General features: G+C 42.9%; 1 protein-coding gene across 4 annotated transcripts in view; it reads left to right on the top strand.

Moving 5' to 3' along the window:
* The first annotated feature begins 3,727 nt into the window (after window positions 1-3,727).
* The window catches only part of LOC147125067 (SLAIN motif-containing protein-like), a 40,164-nt gene continuing 26,699 nt past the window's right edge, over window positions 3,728-17,192 (top strand). For 3 of the 4 annotated variants that reach the window (XM_085996855.1, XM_085996846.1, XM_085996835.1), the window contains exons 1-2: window positions 3,728-4,324; window positions 11,663-11,808. In XM_085996855.1, the coding sequence (XP_085852981.1) occupies window positions 3,837-4,324; window positions 11,663-11,808 (634 nt within the window). In that variant the 5' untranslated portion in view covers window positions 3,728-3,836. The remainder of the gene's footprint in view (window positions 4,325-11,662; window positions 11,809-17,192) is intronic. The other variant, XM_085996827.1, reaches the window with a different exon arrangement.

The following is a 17,192-nucleotide window of genomic DNA, read 5'->3' as shown; positions in this document are numbered from 1 at the left end:
AGCCTGGAAAGGAACTTCAGCAATTAGATCTTCTGCCGCCTCCTCCTGTTCATCTTTGTCTCCCACGTGTCACTGATTGTCCTCCTCTGCTGGGTGTACCAGTTATTCCTCATTGTATTACAAAGTTGTGCAGCATGTAGCAGACTACGATGTCCCTGGAGGCATTGGCCAGGCTATATTGTATGATGCTGCCTGATTTACCAAGGCATCTGAAATGCTTCAAGATGCTTTGATGTGTTTGAGAATTATTTTGGTAGTTTCATGCACCTCATAAGAATCTGCATTCAACAGCTGTTCATGGCTTTTGTAAAAGTGTCATGATCCAAGGCTCTGTAGAATATCCCCCATCTTGTAGGAGCCAACCTTGCACTCTGGCTCAAATAATGGAGTTGTGGTGGATTGCGTTTAAAACAAATTATCATGGCCGGAGCCCACGGGGTCCCAACATAGAATGATACAGCTCAGGAGGCCATTCAGCCCATTGTGCCTGTGCAGGCTCTTTGAAATAACTATCCAATTAGTCCCACTCCCCTACTCTTTCTCATTAGCCCTGCAAATTTTTCCCCTTCAAGTATTTATCCAGTTACTATTGAATATGCTTCCACCGCCCTTTACAGGCAGTGCACTCCAGACCATAATTTGCTGTGTAATTTTTTTCCCCTCATGTCGCCGCTGGTTCTTTTGCCAATTACTTTAAATCTGTGTCCTCTAGTTACTGACCCGTCTGCCACTGGAAACAGTTTCTCCTTATTTATTGTTATCAAAACCATTCATGATTTTGAACACCTGCATCAAATCTCCCCCTTAACCTTCTCTTTTCTAAGGAGAACAATCTCAATTTTACTAGTCTCTCCGCATAACTGAAGTCTCGCATCCCTGGTACCATTCTAGTAAAACTGCTCTGCCCCCTCTCGAATGCTCTGACATCCTGAAGTGTGGTGCCTAGAATTGGCCACAATACTCGAGCTGGGGCCTAACCTGTTTTTATAAAGGTTTAACATACTTTCCTTGCTTTTGTACTCTATGCCTCACTTTATAAAGCCAATGATACAGTATAAGTTAACAACCTTCTCAACTTGTCCTGCCACCTTCAAAGATTTGTGCATGTACACCCCCCCAGGTCTGTTTCTGCACCCCCTTTAAAATTGTACCATTTTGTTTATATTGCCGCTCCACATTCTTCCTACCGAAATGAATCACTTTACACTTCTCTGCGTTAAATTTCAACTGCCATTCGTCTGTCCATTTCAACAGTCTTCCTGAAGTCTATTACTATCCTCCTTTGCGGAACACCTCCGTTCAGTCTGTAAGGGTGACCCCGAGCTTCTGGTTGCCTGTCATTTCAATTCACCGCTCCATTCCCACTCCGACCTCACCGTCCATGGCCTCTTGCATTGTTTCACTGAAGCTCCGCGTAAGCTCGTGGAACAGCACCTCATCTTCAGATTAGGCACTTTACAGCCTTCTGGACTCAATATCGAGTTCAACAATTTCAGATCATAACCTCGGCCCCTATTATATTTTAATATATTTTTTATCCACACCTTTGGTTTGTGCCTTTTCCTTTTTTTCTCTCCCACATGGCAGCTGTCTCTCATCCTGCCAGCACATTTCACACTTCATCTAGAGCCATTTTTTGTCTCTTTACCTGTCCTATTACCATCTCATCTTGAATATCTCTTAATGTCTCTTCACCTCTCAGACCTTCCCTTTTGTTCTTTCATCCCCTCCCTCATTTCCCAGCCCCCAAACTGGCCTGTTAATCCGTTTCATTTCCTGCTTTTTTCTCCGTTCTGAAGAAGGGTTTCGACCTGAAACGTTAACTCTGTTTCGCTCTCCACGGATGTTGCCTGGCCTGCTGAGTTTTTCCAGCGTTTTCTGTTGTTATTTCGGATTTCCAGCATCTGCGGTATTTTGCTATTGTATTACTATCCTCCTCAATGTTGACTACATTTCCCAGTTTTGTCATCTGCAATCTGAAATGGTGCCCTACATACCCAAGTCCAGGTTATTAATATATAACAAAAAGAGCAGTGGTCTTAATACCGACCCCTGGGGGACACCACTCTATACTTCCCTCCAGTCTGAAAAACAACCATTCACCACTACTCTCTGCTTTCTGCCCCTTGGCCAATTTTATATCCACACAGCCACTGCCCGTTTAATTCCATGGGCTTCAACTTTGATAACAAATGTATTATTTGGTACTTTGTCAAATGCCTTTTGAAAGCCCATATACGCAACATCAACCACATTATCCTCATCATTCCTCTCTGTTGCACATGGGCAACATCAGTGATGGCCTAAACTTTTGAGAATCCTATTATTTGGATAACGTGCACTATTTTTTCATACTGATCTCAGTTGGAAAAGTGATATAATTGCTTGCACTGGCAAACAAGGCATTAGTCACTGGGGTGTGTAATGCACCCTTGGGAGATGTAGAGACTGGAGAGTGCATGTGGATTCACTGAAGGATCATACACTGAAAATGCTATCAAAAAGTATAACTGCTTGCACTGGCAAATAAGGCATTGGTCATGTACTTGATGCATGGGTGGATTATAGTTCAACTGATGTCTGCGTTACCTTGGAATGAAGCTGAGGTATAACAATTAAATTTTGGGCTGACCTTAACAGCTACTGGCAGTGCTGTGTATGTGTTAGAGTTTGGTTGGAGGTCAGGCTCCAGCAGGCAGCACAACTATGTCACAGCCTCTCAAGAATTTAAGTCTACGAAGAGAGTATCTCAAACAACTCCAGATAAGTGCACCTTTCTCTGTAAAACAGAGCTGAGGTTTAAGGAGCGTCCTAAAGAAGAGAGAGGTAGAAATGTTGGATTCAGCTTGTCCATTTCCATTGTCTGGATCAGGGCTGTGACGGTGTCAGCAGCATAGACACGGACTAATCACACTGCATTAAAATGACTATTGGGACAAACTCATTTTTTCACTAGACAGAAAATAGATGTTTTAATTTAATCTCCTCTGGTACTGTCCCCCTCCCTTTCAAATATTCCATCATCACTCCCTCCTCAAAAAAAAAACCCATGGCCCCTGTCATTGCAACCTACCACCTCATCTCCAAACTCTCTTTCCTCCCCAAAGTCCTTGAATGTGCAGTCACCGCCCAAATATGTGCCCACCTTTCCCACAACTCCATGTTTGAATCTCCAATCGGGTTTCCTGTGCTAATACTCCGCAAGTGGCTTGCTGTCACTTTTGTGTCTGATAAAGCTCATGTAAAATGCCTTGCTATGTCAAAGGCACCATATAAATGCAAGTCGTTGGCTGTTGATGGTAGATAGTTTAAAGATAAATCTATGTACTATCAGAATACAATCAGGTACTAAAATTTGAGAGGAGAAAGAAATTAAGTACATACATGATTATGCACTTAATTTGTTATTTGTAAAAACCTAAATGATGCATTTGAAGCACACAATGAAACTGTTCGGTTATTAGAATATTAATTGAAAGTTGCATAGCAAAAAATTGTCCAGATTTGGTCCGTTAATCTCTGATTTTGCTTTCCAGCAGGTGCAGTATTTTTTTTGGTTGTAGTCAGTTGGCGGCGGTTTAGTATCCGGCGCTGCACCTTCCGCGTTTCCTGATTGGCTGTTGTCGACATGTTCGTTCATTTTTTCAAACCGTGGGCCAATTTAGCGCCAAATTCGGTCGGCGGGAAACTGCGCAGGCGCTTGCGGCGCGCTCGGGCTCTGCGCATGACAGCGTGTGTGGGGTCAGAGGTCGCCTTTATCTAAGATGGTGGCGGGAGCGGTGTGGACGGTTGGCCAGTGAGAACGATCGGACAATTTCGGCTGTTGTGCACAACCAATGGTGGGACCCAACGAAACCGAGCCCGAGAGGGGAACGGAGGCCGGGGCACTAGCCGGCCCGGGACGCGCGGCCGCCACCGTGGCCACGCTGCCCGATGCAGACAAGGAGGTGAAAAAGCTGCAGGATTTGGTCAAAAAGCTGGAGCTGCAGAACGAGCAGCTGCGGTGCCGGAGCGGCCGCGGCGGGAGAGGGGACGGGGGTGGGAGCGAGCTCGGGGCGCCCCCTCCGGCCAACGGGGCCCCCCTGCAGCCGCCCGAATGTGCCGGGGACGTCCTGGATCTGGAGCTGAGCCCCGGCGACCCGTTCCTGTCCGACTATGAGGCGTTGTTCAGTAGCTGGAAGGCGGAGGTACCGTGCACTGTCCTGACGGGCGTCACCAGGTGCTGGGTGCGGTGCCCGGAAGGGGTTGAAGAGCAGCAGCAGCCGGTATACCTGGAGGAGGATGTCCTGGACCTGGACTCGGGCACCGTGGAGGAGGACAGTTGGTAAGTGCTATCGATGCATGGCTGTGTGGATTGCACTTGCCAGTCTGCAGTTCGCACTATTCTCTTCCGATTTTTAAAAAACTGTCTCCTTAAATTCCCGTTGTCAAATTCCGGAAAGTTGCTGTTCTACTATTGCAGTATCCTCCCAGGTCAGTTCCCGGACAGTGACTGTCGAGGACTAATTTCTGCGGTAACAGAATTGTATTGGTCAGATGTTTGGGGTTGTCTTGGATCATTTGACTTTCGACACTTCCCACGTTATTTTGAGTAACTAGAGGACAATTTGTTCGCTACATTTTAATCCGGTTGTAGCTTTTGACATTGCATTTCATATGCCTAAATGTTTTTTTTAAAGTCAATAAGTGTTTTAAGTGAGTTATTGGCTGGAAAGTTATAGTGCTGGCTGTGGTGTTGAAAATCTATTTATGGTGTTGGTAATTAAAATTCATGGAGTAGTGTCTTCAAGTAGAACATTGGCAGAAGTTTGCTGAGTAAGTTTTTTTAGTTTATTGGGCAGTTGAGTTGGTCTTCAAAAGTATTAGTCCGAAAAGGCCTCTTTTTCATAGAAAGGAAGTTTCTTCTCCCCTATGTTTTAAACCTAGGGATACTTTATTGGGCTAAAATGTTGGTATTATCTGCTAATTTGAATTTAGCAGTGATTTTAGTCATTTAAATTAATTTGAATTGTGACATTAATTTAAGAGTAGACTAACACACATTCTACTGGTAATAAAATCAGCTGTTGGGATACAACAACTTGCATTCATATAGCACCATTAACATAATAAAACATCAAACAAGCTGCTTCACAGGGGCATTATCAGATACAATTTAACACCAGGAGATATTAGTACAGGTGACAAGCTTGGTCACGTTTTAAGGAGCATCTTGAAGGAGGAGAGGGATAGACCATGGAGGTGTTTAGGGAGGGTATTTTAGAACTTAAGACCTGGACAGTTGACGGCACGGTCACAAATGGAAGGGCGAAAGAAATCGGGGATGCACGAGGCCATAATTGGAGGAACTTCCCTAAATGCTTCACAGATAATGAAGTACTTTTGAAGTGTAGTCACTGTTGTAAAGTGTAGGGAAACATGGCAGCCAATTTGTGCGCAAGTTCCCACAAACTGCTATGAGATAAATTATCTGATTTGTTTTTTGATGGTGGTTTTGGGATAAATATTGACCAGGACACCGGGGTGAACTCCCCTGCTCTTTAAAATCATGCCATGGGATCTTTTACATCCATGTGAGAGGGCAGATAGGTTTTGTTCACAAGTGAATGGACATTCTAGTAGGAAGTGTGGAGAGGGGTGGTGATTGTTGGCTTGCTGGCAGTCCAAGGTGGCAGTGGTGGGTGGGGTGAGTGGGATAGGAAGGAGGTTGGTGAAGTTGCATCCCAGCAGGAATGTTTGGTGGAAATAAAAACAGAAAATGCTGGAACTCTTCTTCTTAGGCAGTCCCTCGGAACCGAGGATGACTTGCTTCCACATTAAAAATGAGTTCGCAGGTGACTGATGAGTCCAATGCGGGACCTACAGTCTCTCACAGGTGGGGCAGACGGTGGTTGAAGGGGCAGGTGGGTGGGGTGCTTGGGTTGACGTGCGCTGCCTGCGCTTGGCTTTCGCTTGCTCCCGGCGAAGAGACTCATGGTGTTCGGCGCCTGCCCGGATGCTTCTCCTCCACTTTGTGACATCTTGGGCCAGGGATTCCCAGGTGTTGGTAGGGATGTTGCACTTTTTCAAGGAGGCTTTGAGGGTGTCCTTGAAGCATTTCCTCTGCCCACCTGGGGCTCTTGCTGTGCCGGAGTTCCGAGTAGAGCGCTGGTTTTGGGAGCCTCGTATCTGGCATGCGGACAATGTGACCCGTCCATCAGAGCTGATCGAGTGTGGTCAAAGCTTCGATGTTGGCCTGAGCAAGAACACTGATGTTGGTGCGCCTATCCTGCCAATGGATTTGCAGGATCTTGCGGAGGCAGCGTTGGTGGTACCTCTCCAGTGCTTTGAGGTGCCTGCTGTACATGGTCCATGTCTCTGAGGCATACAGCAGGGTGGGTATCATTGCTGCTCTGTAGACCATGAGCTTAGTGCCGGGTTTGAGGTCCTGGTCTTCAAACACTCTCTTCCTCAGGCGACCGAAGGCTGCACTGAAGGCGGTGTTGGACTTCGTCGTCGACGTCTGCCCTTGTTGACAGTAGACTCCCGAGGTATGGAAAGTGGTCCACGTTGTCCAAGGCCTTGTCGTGGATTTTGATAATTGGGGCGGTACTGTGTGGTGGGGGCAGGTTGGTAGAGGGTAGAGTTGGTAGAAATACTCAGTCGGTCAGGGAGCATTGGTGGAGAGGGAAACGGTTAACGTTTCAGGTCGATGACCTTTCGTCAGAACTTTTTTTCCAGTTCTGACAAGGTCATCAACCTGCAACGTTAACTCTTTTTTCTCCACAGATGCTGCCTGACCACCTGAGGAGTATTTCCAGCATTTTGTTTTTATTTCGGAATTCCAGCATCTGCAGTAATTTGCTTTTGTGCTGGGTAGAAATGTCGGTGCGCGAGGAGGATGGGGCAGTTGTGGTTGCTGCTTGTAAGGGGGCAACGATGATTGCCTTGGTAGAATGCTGAGACACACAGGGTAGCTACGGCCTGACTGCTTTCCTTGGTAAAGAAACTCCTTTTTAAATAGGCTTGTTCTTTTGGCTGCAGTCAGTTATTCAGATATAGTTGCCCAGACTCTGATAATTTTGGGGAGTTGGAGGGTGAAGTGGAATCGGAGGGATTGGGCAATGGTGGTGAAAGAGGTAAGCGACAGAGAAAAGCATATCTACTTAGTAAAATTAAGTACTTTCCAGTAGGGAGTATGACAGTTTAGTGGAAGAGCTATTTTACCAATGTATTTATTTTTTAAAAAGTGCCGAGGGTGAGCTGCAACAAAATGTGGCAAAAGCTAAAATTAGAATTCTGGATTGTCAGTTTGGCTCAATGTCAGCATTCCTTTCCGATTCAGAAGGTTGTGGGTTCAAGCTGCACTCCAGGACTTGAGCACATAATCTAGGTGACACTTCAGTGTAATACTGAAGAAGTGATGCATTGTTGGAAGTATACTTAGTTTCAACTACGATGTTGAATCAAGGCCACGTGTACTTGTTCAGGTAGGATGTAAAACCTTTTTTTTTTTTGGAAGAGCAGAGAATTCTTCCGTTGCCTTCAACCAGCACCTCCAAAGCAAATGATCTATCTGGTCATTCTATCTCCTAAGTTATGTATTGGACCTTATTGTGTACAAATAGCTACTATGTTTGCTTTAAAAACTGGTGACTATACATCAGAAGTAATTCATTGGCTGTGAAGTACTTTGGGATGCCCTGGGGGTGTGAAAGGTGTTGCATAAAGTTTGTCCTTTCTCCCTCTTTCCCCCCCCCCCGCCATTACACTTTGTTGCTGCAATATTGGCCCGGATTTTGCGGTCAGCGGAGAAGTAACTGCGCTCGTCATTTGCTACACTGACAGCTGGCCAAATAGTTTACGCGGGCTTTTGACTTGCTGTCATTGGGCATCTGATCCAGCGCTGCACCCTTTACCGGGGGAGGGGTCTGTAAGCAAGGCAAGAAACAGTGAGGCTCTTCAACCAGTCAGATTGAAGAATCCTCACTGAGACATGCAGAGTCCAAACCAGGAAGTATAAATTAGTTTTAAATCGTGTACAGAAAGTAAAAGAAAGATGGGATTAAGAGTGAGATAAAAGAGGCAGACAGGAAAAAGTGAAAACAATTTTTACTTAAAAAAAAAAATCTCCAACACTAATTAATTTCTGAAGGAATGAGACTCCACGCTTGTAAGATTACATTTTCAGGGTCAGAGGTTGTTTGGCAGTAATTGTGACCAATCATGACGTCAAATTCAATTACACCTGAATGTACCATCCCTATCTTTTTCTGGTGTGTTTAGTGGGTAAGTACCACAACTTCACACCCTTGTAGGATTGCAAAGGGGTGGAAAGTTTCCGGTAAATTTCCGGAAATTTTCCACGGGAAGTTTAGCTTGGGAATTTTGCCCAAAAAAGCACATGCTAGCATAATATTGTTTTTTTTGTATTTTTTTTCCACAGGTCCTCTCTTAAAATTACTAACAGAGATGGAATCTTAATTATTAAGGAATTTCTTAATCAATATATGTTTATCTTCTTACTTGGCTTGTTTTAATAATTACAAGTTTTGTGTGTGACTGAACAAATGTGTCCTGATTGGGTGGATGAGCGATTAGCTCCCTCTATTTGTAATATTTGCATATCGAATTGTGATTGGCCTGCAGGCATCTGTAAGACTGCTATAGTTTTTTTAAGATCCATGTTAGGGGTCTTGAGGGAAGTCATTTTGTTTTCTGCTGATGTTGTGATGATGCAGTAAGTAAATCAGACTTTATACCAAATAAACCAGTTACTTGTTGAACTCTGTTGTCCTTCAATTTAAAATATACAAAATAATACACTATTGGTGATGTAGCGTCGTGTGTGTGTACAGGTCATGCTTCCATCACATGGAGCATCAGCAAAAATGTACTCACCCTGTTGCAATCGTGCTGATCGACCGCAGTTCGACACAGAGATGAATGCCCTTTATTTCTCTCATGCTCACAGCCAATGTGTACTGGAAGAGATTTTTCAATGTTATTCGCCCTGCATACTGTCCTCCCACCAGACATGCTTTGTCTACTTATTTGCTGGAGGCTGAGTATAACAGAGTCCAAGGAAAGCTCAAAGAAACGATAGCGATGGCAGACTGTGGTGCGGTTATCTTAGATGGGTGGTCAAATGTACGAGGGGAGGGCATCATAAACTACATCGTCTCCACTCCTCTCCCAGTGTTCTTCAAGAGCACAGAGACACGAAGGACAACAGACACACAGGCACATACATTGCTGATGAGCTGAAAGCGGTCATCAACGATCTTGGATCACAAAAGGTCTTTGCAGTAGTTACTGACAATGCTGCGAATATGAAGGCTGCTTGGGCTCAAGTGGAGGAGGCCTACCCTCATATTACGTCTATTGGGTGCGCAGCTCATGGGCTTAACCTGCTCCTCAAGGACATCATGGGTTTGAGAACCATGGAAGCACTGTACAAGGGAGCCAAGCAAGTTAAGTATGTCAGGGGAAAACAGGTAGTTGCAGCAACCTACAACTCCAAGCAAATGACAAAGAACAAGAACACCACGCTGAAGCTGCCCAACAACACTAGATGGGGTGGTGTTGTCATAATATACAACAGCCTTCTGGAGGGTAAGGAGTCGCTGCAAGAAATGGCAATATCCCAGTCTGGGGATATGGAAACCACCATCAAGAAAATACTGCTGGATGATGTGTTTTGGGAGAGAGTGGTTAGCAGCCTTAAACTACTCTCACCAGTAGCATCTGCAATTGCTCAGATTGAAGGAGATGACGCTGTCTTGTCAGATGTTCTCAGGCTTTTTACTGATTTAAAAGAACAAATCAGCATTGCCCTACCCACATCCCTGCTGCTCAAAGCAGAGGAGAAGGCAATTGTTCAATTCATACAGACGCGTCAAGAATTTTGTGTCAAGCCGATTCATGCTGCAGCATACATGCTGGACCCAAAGCATGTTGGGAGACCAATACTTTCTGGAGAACAGATCAACAGCGCTTACAGTGTGATTTCTACCCTCTCACACCATCTCAATCTGGATGTGGGCAAAGTTCTGGGAAGTCTGGCAAAGTTCTCTACCAAGCAAGGTCTTTGGAATGGGGATGGGATATGGGAATCATGCAAGCATATCAGTGCACATACCTGGTGGAAGGGACTTTGTGCATCTGAGGCCCTGTCACCTATTGCATCGGTGATACTCCAAATCCCACCTTCATCAGCGGCCTCTGAACGAAACTGGTCACTTTTTGGGAATACGCATACAAAGGTGCGCAACAGGCTGACTAACAAGAGAGTGGAGAAACTGGTGGCTATCCGGGCGAACCTACAACTTATTGAGCCAGATACAGAAGTGTCCACCACACAGCTAGACACTGACAGAGGAGGAAATGGACACGTCGGAGCCAGAGTCCGAGAATCAGGAGGAGCAATGAGGAGTAGAAGACTCAAAGGGACAAAATAAGGACAAATTACAGGCTAAATAAGCTGACGCTCTTATTTTATTTTAGATGGGTCTTTTTTGTGGGGGTTCAATAAAGTTCAAAATTATAACCTAAATAAAGTTTTGAAAGTCTGTTTTTATTTGTATGGAACAGTATGTCTATTTTGATGACAAAGATAATATAAGGGTCAGAGACAAAAACCATCAGTGTGCAAAAAAACTCAATTCCCATGGAAAGTTTCCTCTTTTAAAAATTCCCAGAATTTTGCAACCCTACACCCTTGCATTGATTTCAGTACCCAGTCTATTGGCAAGGTATTGTTCTAGCGTAGCCTGTGAAGGAGCAGGGTAACTCTGACCACAACTTCCGGATTTCCATGTTTAACTGCACATGTGCGTACTCCGTAAGTTGCTGTCCAATTTACTCCATAACAAGATTTATCTAGGTAGAGTTGAAGTGGGGCGGAGTGTGTGCACAATCTGTTTCCAAAGAAGTAGTTTTGTAATTTTCCCAAAGGGTGCTTTGGTATAGTAAAATTTCCAATGGAATAGCTGCAACATTTTCCTAAAATAGTGGTTTGTGCTCAAAAATTACTGAGGTATTAACTAACTTGTGTATAATATTCAATAGCACACTATCCAATAGCACGCTAATAAGTAGCTTCAATGTGCTTCAAAATCTAATGTAATCTGGATCTTTAGGCTCCATACATTCCAATCTCCTTGTAATACGTTTTGTTTACAACTTTGAGGAACCTGTCCTGAATTCTTGTCAATCGTGATAGTTGTGGAATGTACGCTAACCATCTATTGTGGACTTAACCACTCATATCATAGCCTCTCGATATATTCTATCGATATTGTACTGTTTTAAACAAAATCCATTGACCAATTTTAAAAGCATTAAAAAAAACTTAAAGTTCAGATGCAAACTTTCTAATTAAAAAAAAATCTATTTTACAGGCGTCAAAAATTGAAGGGATTTTGATAGTTCTCGTCAATCAAATGCATAAACCACCAGATGCTTAAATTGTCAATTTGTGCAGTCAAAAAGGTTAAGATGGATGAACAGTAACTAGGAAAAACTGTATATTGGTAGAGACATTGGGATGTTTGGGTTTAAGATGCATCCCATGAGTATCCTTGTAGTTTCCTGCTATCCACTATTACTGCAAGTTTTGTTCTGAAGTTGTCTCTCTGGGGGAAGGAACTTATATTATCTCTTCTCCCTTTTTTTAAAAAAGGTTGTATGTTTCACCAAAGAAGACCGCAACAACAGATTCAGACCAGAAGACCCAAAACCCTCTGAAATGGTGCAGACAGGTGCTTGATCATCCTAGCCCAGAGACTGAAGCTGCATGCCGTAGTCTCATGTACAGACTTGATCAAGGTAAGTTGTGTGTGCAAGTTGGGTAAAATGCTTTCTGCGTGTGTGGCTTTCCACAGATGATTAAAGATCCATAAACGAATGGTAGAAAGTTGTGTACTCCGGGGTGGATCTGCTGGTCCTGTAGGAGAAAATGTCAAGCTTTATTGAAACCTATATTTGGTCTCTTGAGTGGCGACTGCTCTGGCTTCATGTTTCCCTCTAATTGGCAGGTTATCAACTGTAGAAGAAAGCCTGAATTGTCCTTTGCTAAAATCATTGTTGCCAAGTTCCCTTTTTAATATCTTTTTGACTTGCTTCATGATTTGTAGATGTTAACCACTTGACTCCTTTATCATACTATGTAAATAATGTCTATTCTAGCTATTCACTGTTGTCCTGATGCACCAGCAGATGTTTTTTGTTGCAGGTCGGTCAAAAACATTTATTTTTGTAAGTCTGTTTACTTTATTCAGTCATTCTGTCTCTGGCATTTGTGTCATGTACAAGTTACTGTGAAGTCGTTTCAAGTGTTGGCAAATTTAGTGGCAGCAGTGCATATGTTGTGGAAAGGTATAATAACCTCCTTAACCAATCCTGAAACTTTCAGGCATAAGCATGGCACCATCTGTTGTCTCAGGAATGAGTCTGCATGCTTTGAAATTCCTGGTATCAGTCTTCAGTAGATGCAACATTTTGTTGAGTTGTCTGAGTCTTGTTTAATTAATTTAACTGAGATGTAAGGCTGGATTATGAGGACCATCTACTCACCTGATTTTTTTGGGTACGTCTTTTCATCCCTGCGATTCCTCCTTTCCTATTCACGTGTTCTCTCATTGCATTCTTTTACACTTTGTTAGATTGTAGGCTGACTCATGCTTTTTTGGGATGTTCCAATGGTTTTGGTTCAATCTTGTTAGATTGGTTATGATTAAGTAAAGGAAATTAGTGAATACTCCTAAAACTTTCTTCAATCAAGACGAAACAATGCTGGAAATGAGCAGGTTGGTCACCTGAAAAAGAAAGATGGGTTAATGTTTCAGGTGTAACCATTTTTTGGGCTCTGCATTCAAGCATTTATGGGTTTTTGAACACACATCTTTTATTGGGTACATAATATTGCTTGCTTTCTTGCTGTCTGGCCTTAAGTGAGAATATTGGACTGAATACTTCAATTAACTATAATCTGTAATTAACCTATTAGCAGAATTCCTGTTTTTTCCATCACAATGGAGTGAAATTTTCATTTGTCTAATCCTAATTCCTTTTCATCCTTGACAATCCTAGAATGGTAAAAGAAAAATAAAGACTTGCATTTATACAACACAGAAGGAGGCCATTGTGCCTGTGCTGGCTCTTTGAAAGAGCTATCCAATTTGGTCCCACTCCCCTGCTCTTTCCCCATTAGCCATGCAAAATATTCCCCTTCAGGTAATTATCCAATTCCCATTTTGAAAGTTATTGAATCTGTTTCCACCACCGTTTCAGGCAGTGCATTCCAGATCATAACTAGCTGCGTAATTTTTTTTCATGTTGCCTCTGGTTCTTTTGCTAATTGCCTTAAATCTGTGTCCTCTGGTTACCGACCCTTCTGCCACTGGAAATAGTTTCTCCTTATTTACTCTATCAAATCTCTTCCTGACCTTCTCTGCTCTAAAGCGAACAACCACAGTTTCTCTAGTCTCTCCATGTAACTGCAGTCTTTCATCCCTGGTACCATTCCAGTAAATCGCCTCTGCACTCTCTAAGACCTTCCTAAAGTGTGGTGCCCAGAATTGGCCACAATGCTCTAGCTGATGCCTAACTGGTGTTTTATAAGGTTTAGCATAACTTCCTTGCTTTTGTACTCTCTGCAGGTTGCCTGATTTATTTTTTCCAGAGCATCCGCTGTGTGTGTGTGGGGTGAGGTGTGTGTGTGTGTGTGTATATAGCCCTTAATCTTGTTCCTAACCAAATATTCATTTGCCTTGTGGTTTTTTTAATTCAAAACTTCATCTGCTTTAGATGGGTGTTTATTTCACTTTCACTAATTTTGTAGGAGGAAAAACTCCATGTCCAGTCTGAGGCTTGTTAATTTTTAATACGTTGAGTGGAGCTCTAAAGGTCTGAGTAACCACACTTTGCAATTATGTAGTGCTTTTAGTGTAGTAAACATTTAAAGTTCTTCAGTGAAAAGCAAATTTGCATTTATATAGTCTCTTATGTCATTGAGGCATCCCACAGCCAAGAAATTACTTTTTGAAGTGTATTCTTTTATTTGGCAGGCAAACTTGGCAACCAATTTGTGCACAGCAAGGTCCCACAAACTGCAATGAGATGAATAACCAGTTAATCTGTTTTTTGGTGATGAATGTTGGTTAAGGCACAGCAGTCCTCTGCTCTTCAAAAGAACCTGTCCTGCAGTTCTCTTGCGCCCATTTGAACAGGCACTCGGGATCTTGGTTTTAATGTCTCATCTGAAAGATGGCACCCTGACAATGCTGCACTCCCTCAGTACTGCACTGAAATGTCAGCCTGAATATGTGCTTAAGACCTGGCATGGCACTTGAACCCATAACCTTCTGACTTGGTAAGAGCTCTACTAACTGAGCAAAGCTGACACTCAAAAGCTGAGTAGTAGTGGCAGAAGAATAAGGAGCGATGGACCAAAGCATGGTTAAAGAAATGCTTTGAAGTGAATCTTAAAAATAGGGTGAGACGTAACCAAGCATCGAGATTCAGCGATGAACTGCAGAGCGTAGGGCTAAAGTGGTTGAAGATCACGCCACGGATGGTAAAGCAGAAGGAGGGGGTTGCGCAAGAGGTCTATTAAAGGGCACAGGCTGGAAGGTAGGGCTGGAGTAAGATTTATTGGTGAGGATTTTGAATCCAGTATGTTGAGGGATGGGGTGCCTATGGAGGTTGACAAGGATATGGGTGATGGGCAAGACTAGGTGGGAACATGGGGAACAGGAGAAGGCAATTCAGCCCCTCAAGCCTGGTCTGCCATTGTATTGGGTTATGGCTTATCTGTACCGTAACTCCATTTATCTGCCATTTTTTCTATAACCCTTGAGGGATACCCTTACCTAATTAAAATCTTATCTATCGCAGTCTTGAAAATTTCAATTAACTCAGCATTCACAGCCTTTTAGGGGAGGGATTTCTACTACCCTTTATGTGGGGGGGGGGGGGGGGGGGTGGGTGGAGGGAAATGTTTCCTGTCTTCACTCTTGGCTACCTTGCTCTAATTTTAAGATTATGCCCCCTTGTTCTGGGTTCCCCCACTAGAGGAAATAGTTTCTCTATCTACCCTATTGAATCCCTTTATCATGTTAAAGGTGTTGATTAGATTACCCCTTAACTGTCTAAACTGGCATACAAATCAAGTTTATGCAACCTGTCACAGAAACCCCACAGTGCAGATAGAGGCCATTTCGGCCCATCGAGCCTGCACCGACACATATCCCACCCGATCCCCGTAACCCCTACACCAACTCCTCATAATTTAACTCTTTAAGCCTTGGTATAATTCTGGTGAGTCTGTATTGTACCCCCTCCAAGACCAATATATCTTTCCTGAGATGCAGTACACAAAATTAAAATGTTTCAGGTGGCTCTGTACAACTGAAGCATCGCTTCTTTTGATTTTAAATGCCAACATTTCATTAGCCTTTTTGATGCCTTTTGTCCCTGTGCTCTAGCTTTTAATTTATGTACATAAAGATCTAAATCCCTTTGCTCCCAATTAAGAAAATATTCTTTGGGTGGGACAGGTTGTTAGTTTTGGAGGAGTTGGGAGTTTGTATATGTAAGTAAGTGCAACAGCCAATTGTGTATTGCAAAATCCAGCAAATGAGAAATTGACCAATGAATCTGTCCTTGGTGATAGCTGAAGGAGGAATGTTTGCCCCAACACCAAACTTTCTGCTCTTCAGATAGTGCCATGGAATCTCTTGCATCCACTGGAGCAGGTAAATGGGAGCCTTCAATACAGCACTCCTGCAATACTGCACTGAAGTGCAGCCTCGATAATGTCCTGGAGTGGAGCTTGAACCCAACACCACCTGATTTTAGTAGTGAGGATGTTATTAACTGAGCAAAGTTGACGTGGCAAGTACAATAATTAGCTTTAACTGCTTCACACTTAACTAGTTGCTTTCATTAAATTGTATACAAAATCAGAACTGGATTTTAGTCCTGTGCATTTTCTGTTCCATTGTGAGCATTTTTTTTTTTGTTGCTAAAATCAATTTGCCTCTGAATTTGTCTTTCCTTTTTGATAGTTTGGGGGAAAATCTAAACCATAAAACACTTATTTGCTCATGTACAGAAAGGCAGTTTCTGTAAGCATCGCTTTCTATAAAGCAAAGCTTGAACTTTTATAAATGCTGTGATTGACTCATACCATGGACTAAATTACCCCTGAATTACTGCACATGCTCTAGAGATTGATTACATGATCTGTTGTCACATCTGAAAGTTGGTAAAAAAACAGTCTATTATGCCAGACTAAAAATTGTATTTATTTACAAGAGAATATACAGAAGCAATGAGTTAACAAGATAGTGGTACACTACTTAAAGATAAAATCAGTCCAAGTGGCTAAAATATTCTTTTTACAATGTATTTCATACCAAGCTAAGCAGCTAGGTGGAGTATTATAAAATGACTGAGAAGTACTCTTCATTTAGTTTTATGAAAATTGTAAACACAAGGGACCCAGAATGGATTTCTGAAACTCTAGTCACTGCTCACCCACCCCTATCCCCATCCAGTGCTTTTTCATTTCACCAACTTCTGGCTTCCATGACAGTTTATAAAAAAAAAAAAAAAAAATCCAATTAACTGTCCATTGCATGATTTCGTAATAGGGCTGTTCAAGAACAGAGGGCGAGAGAAAACCGGGAACTATAGGTGAGTTAGCCTGACATCAGTAGGGAAAATGCTAGAATCTATTATTAAGGATGTGGTAACGGGGCACTTGGAAAATCACTGATTAGGCAGAAGTAACATGGTTTTATGAAGGGGAAATTGAGTTTGACAAATCTTAGTTTTTTTTAGGGTGTAATTATTATAGGGTAGATAAGGGGGAACCAGTGGATGTAGTGTATTTGGATTTTCAGAAGGTATTTGATGAGGTGCCATGCAATAGGTTAGGGTTCATGTGATTGGGGGTAATATATTAGCATGGATTGAGGATTGGTTAACAGACACAAAACAGAGTAGGAATACACGGGTCATTTTCCGGTTGGCAGGCTGTAACTAGTGGAGTGCCGCAAGGATCAGCGCGTGGGCCTCAGCTATTTACAATCTATATCAATGACTTGGGTGAGGGAACAGAGCTGTAATATAAATAACAGAAAATGCTGGAAAAACTCAGCAGGTCAGGCAACATCCGTGGAGAGAAATTTGAGTTGACATTGCGG

Source organism: Somniosus microcephalus, chromosome 1 (genome assembly GCF_052327205.1).
Source record: "Somniosus microcephalus isolate GS21.2 chromosome 1, FLI_Smic_1.0, whole genome shotgun sequence".
NCBI classification, from domain to species: Eukaryota; Metazoa; Chordata; class Chondrichthyes; order Squaliformes; family Somniosidae; genus Somniosus; species Somniosus microcephalus.
This window is presented reverse-complemented; position numbering and strand designations above follow the sequence as displayed.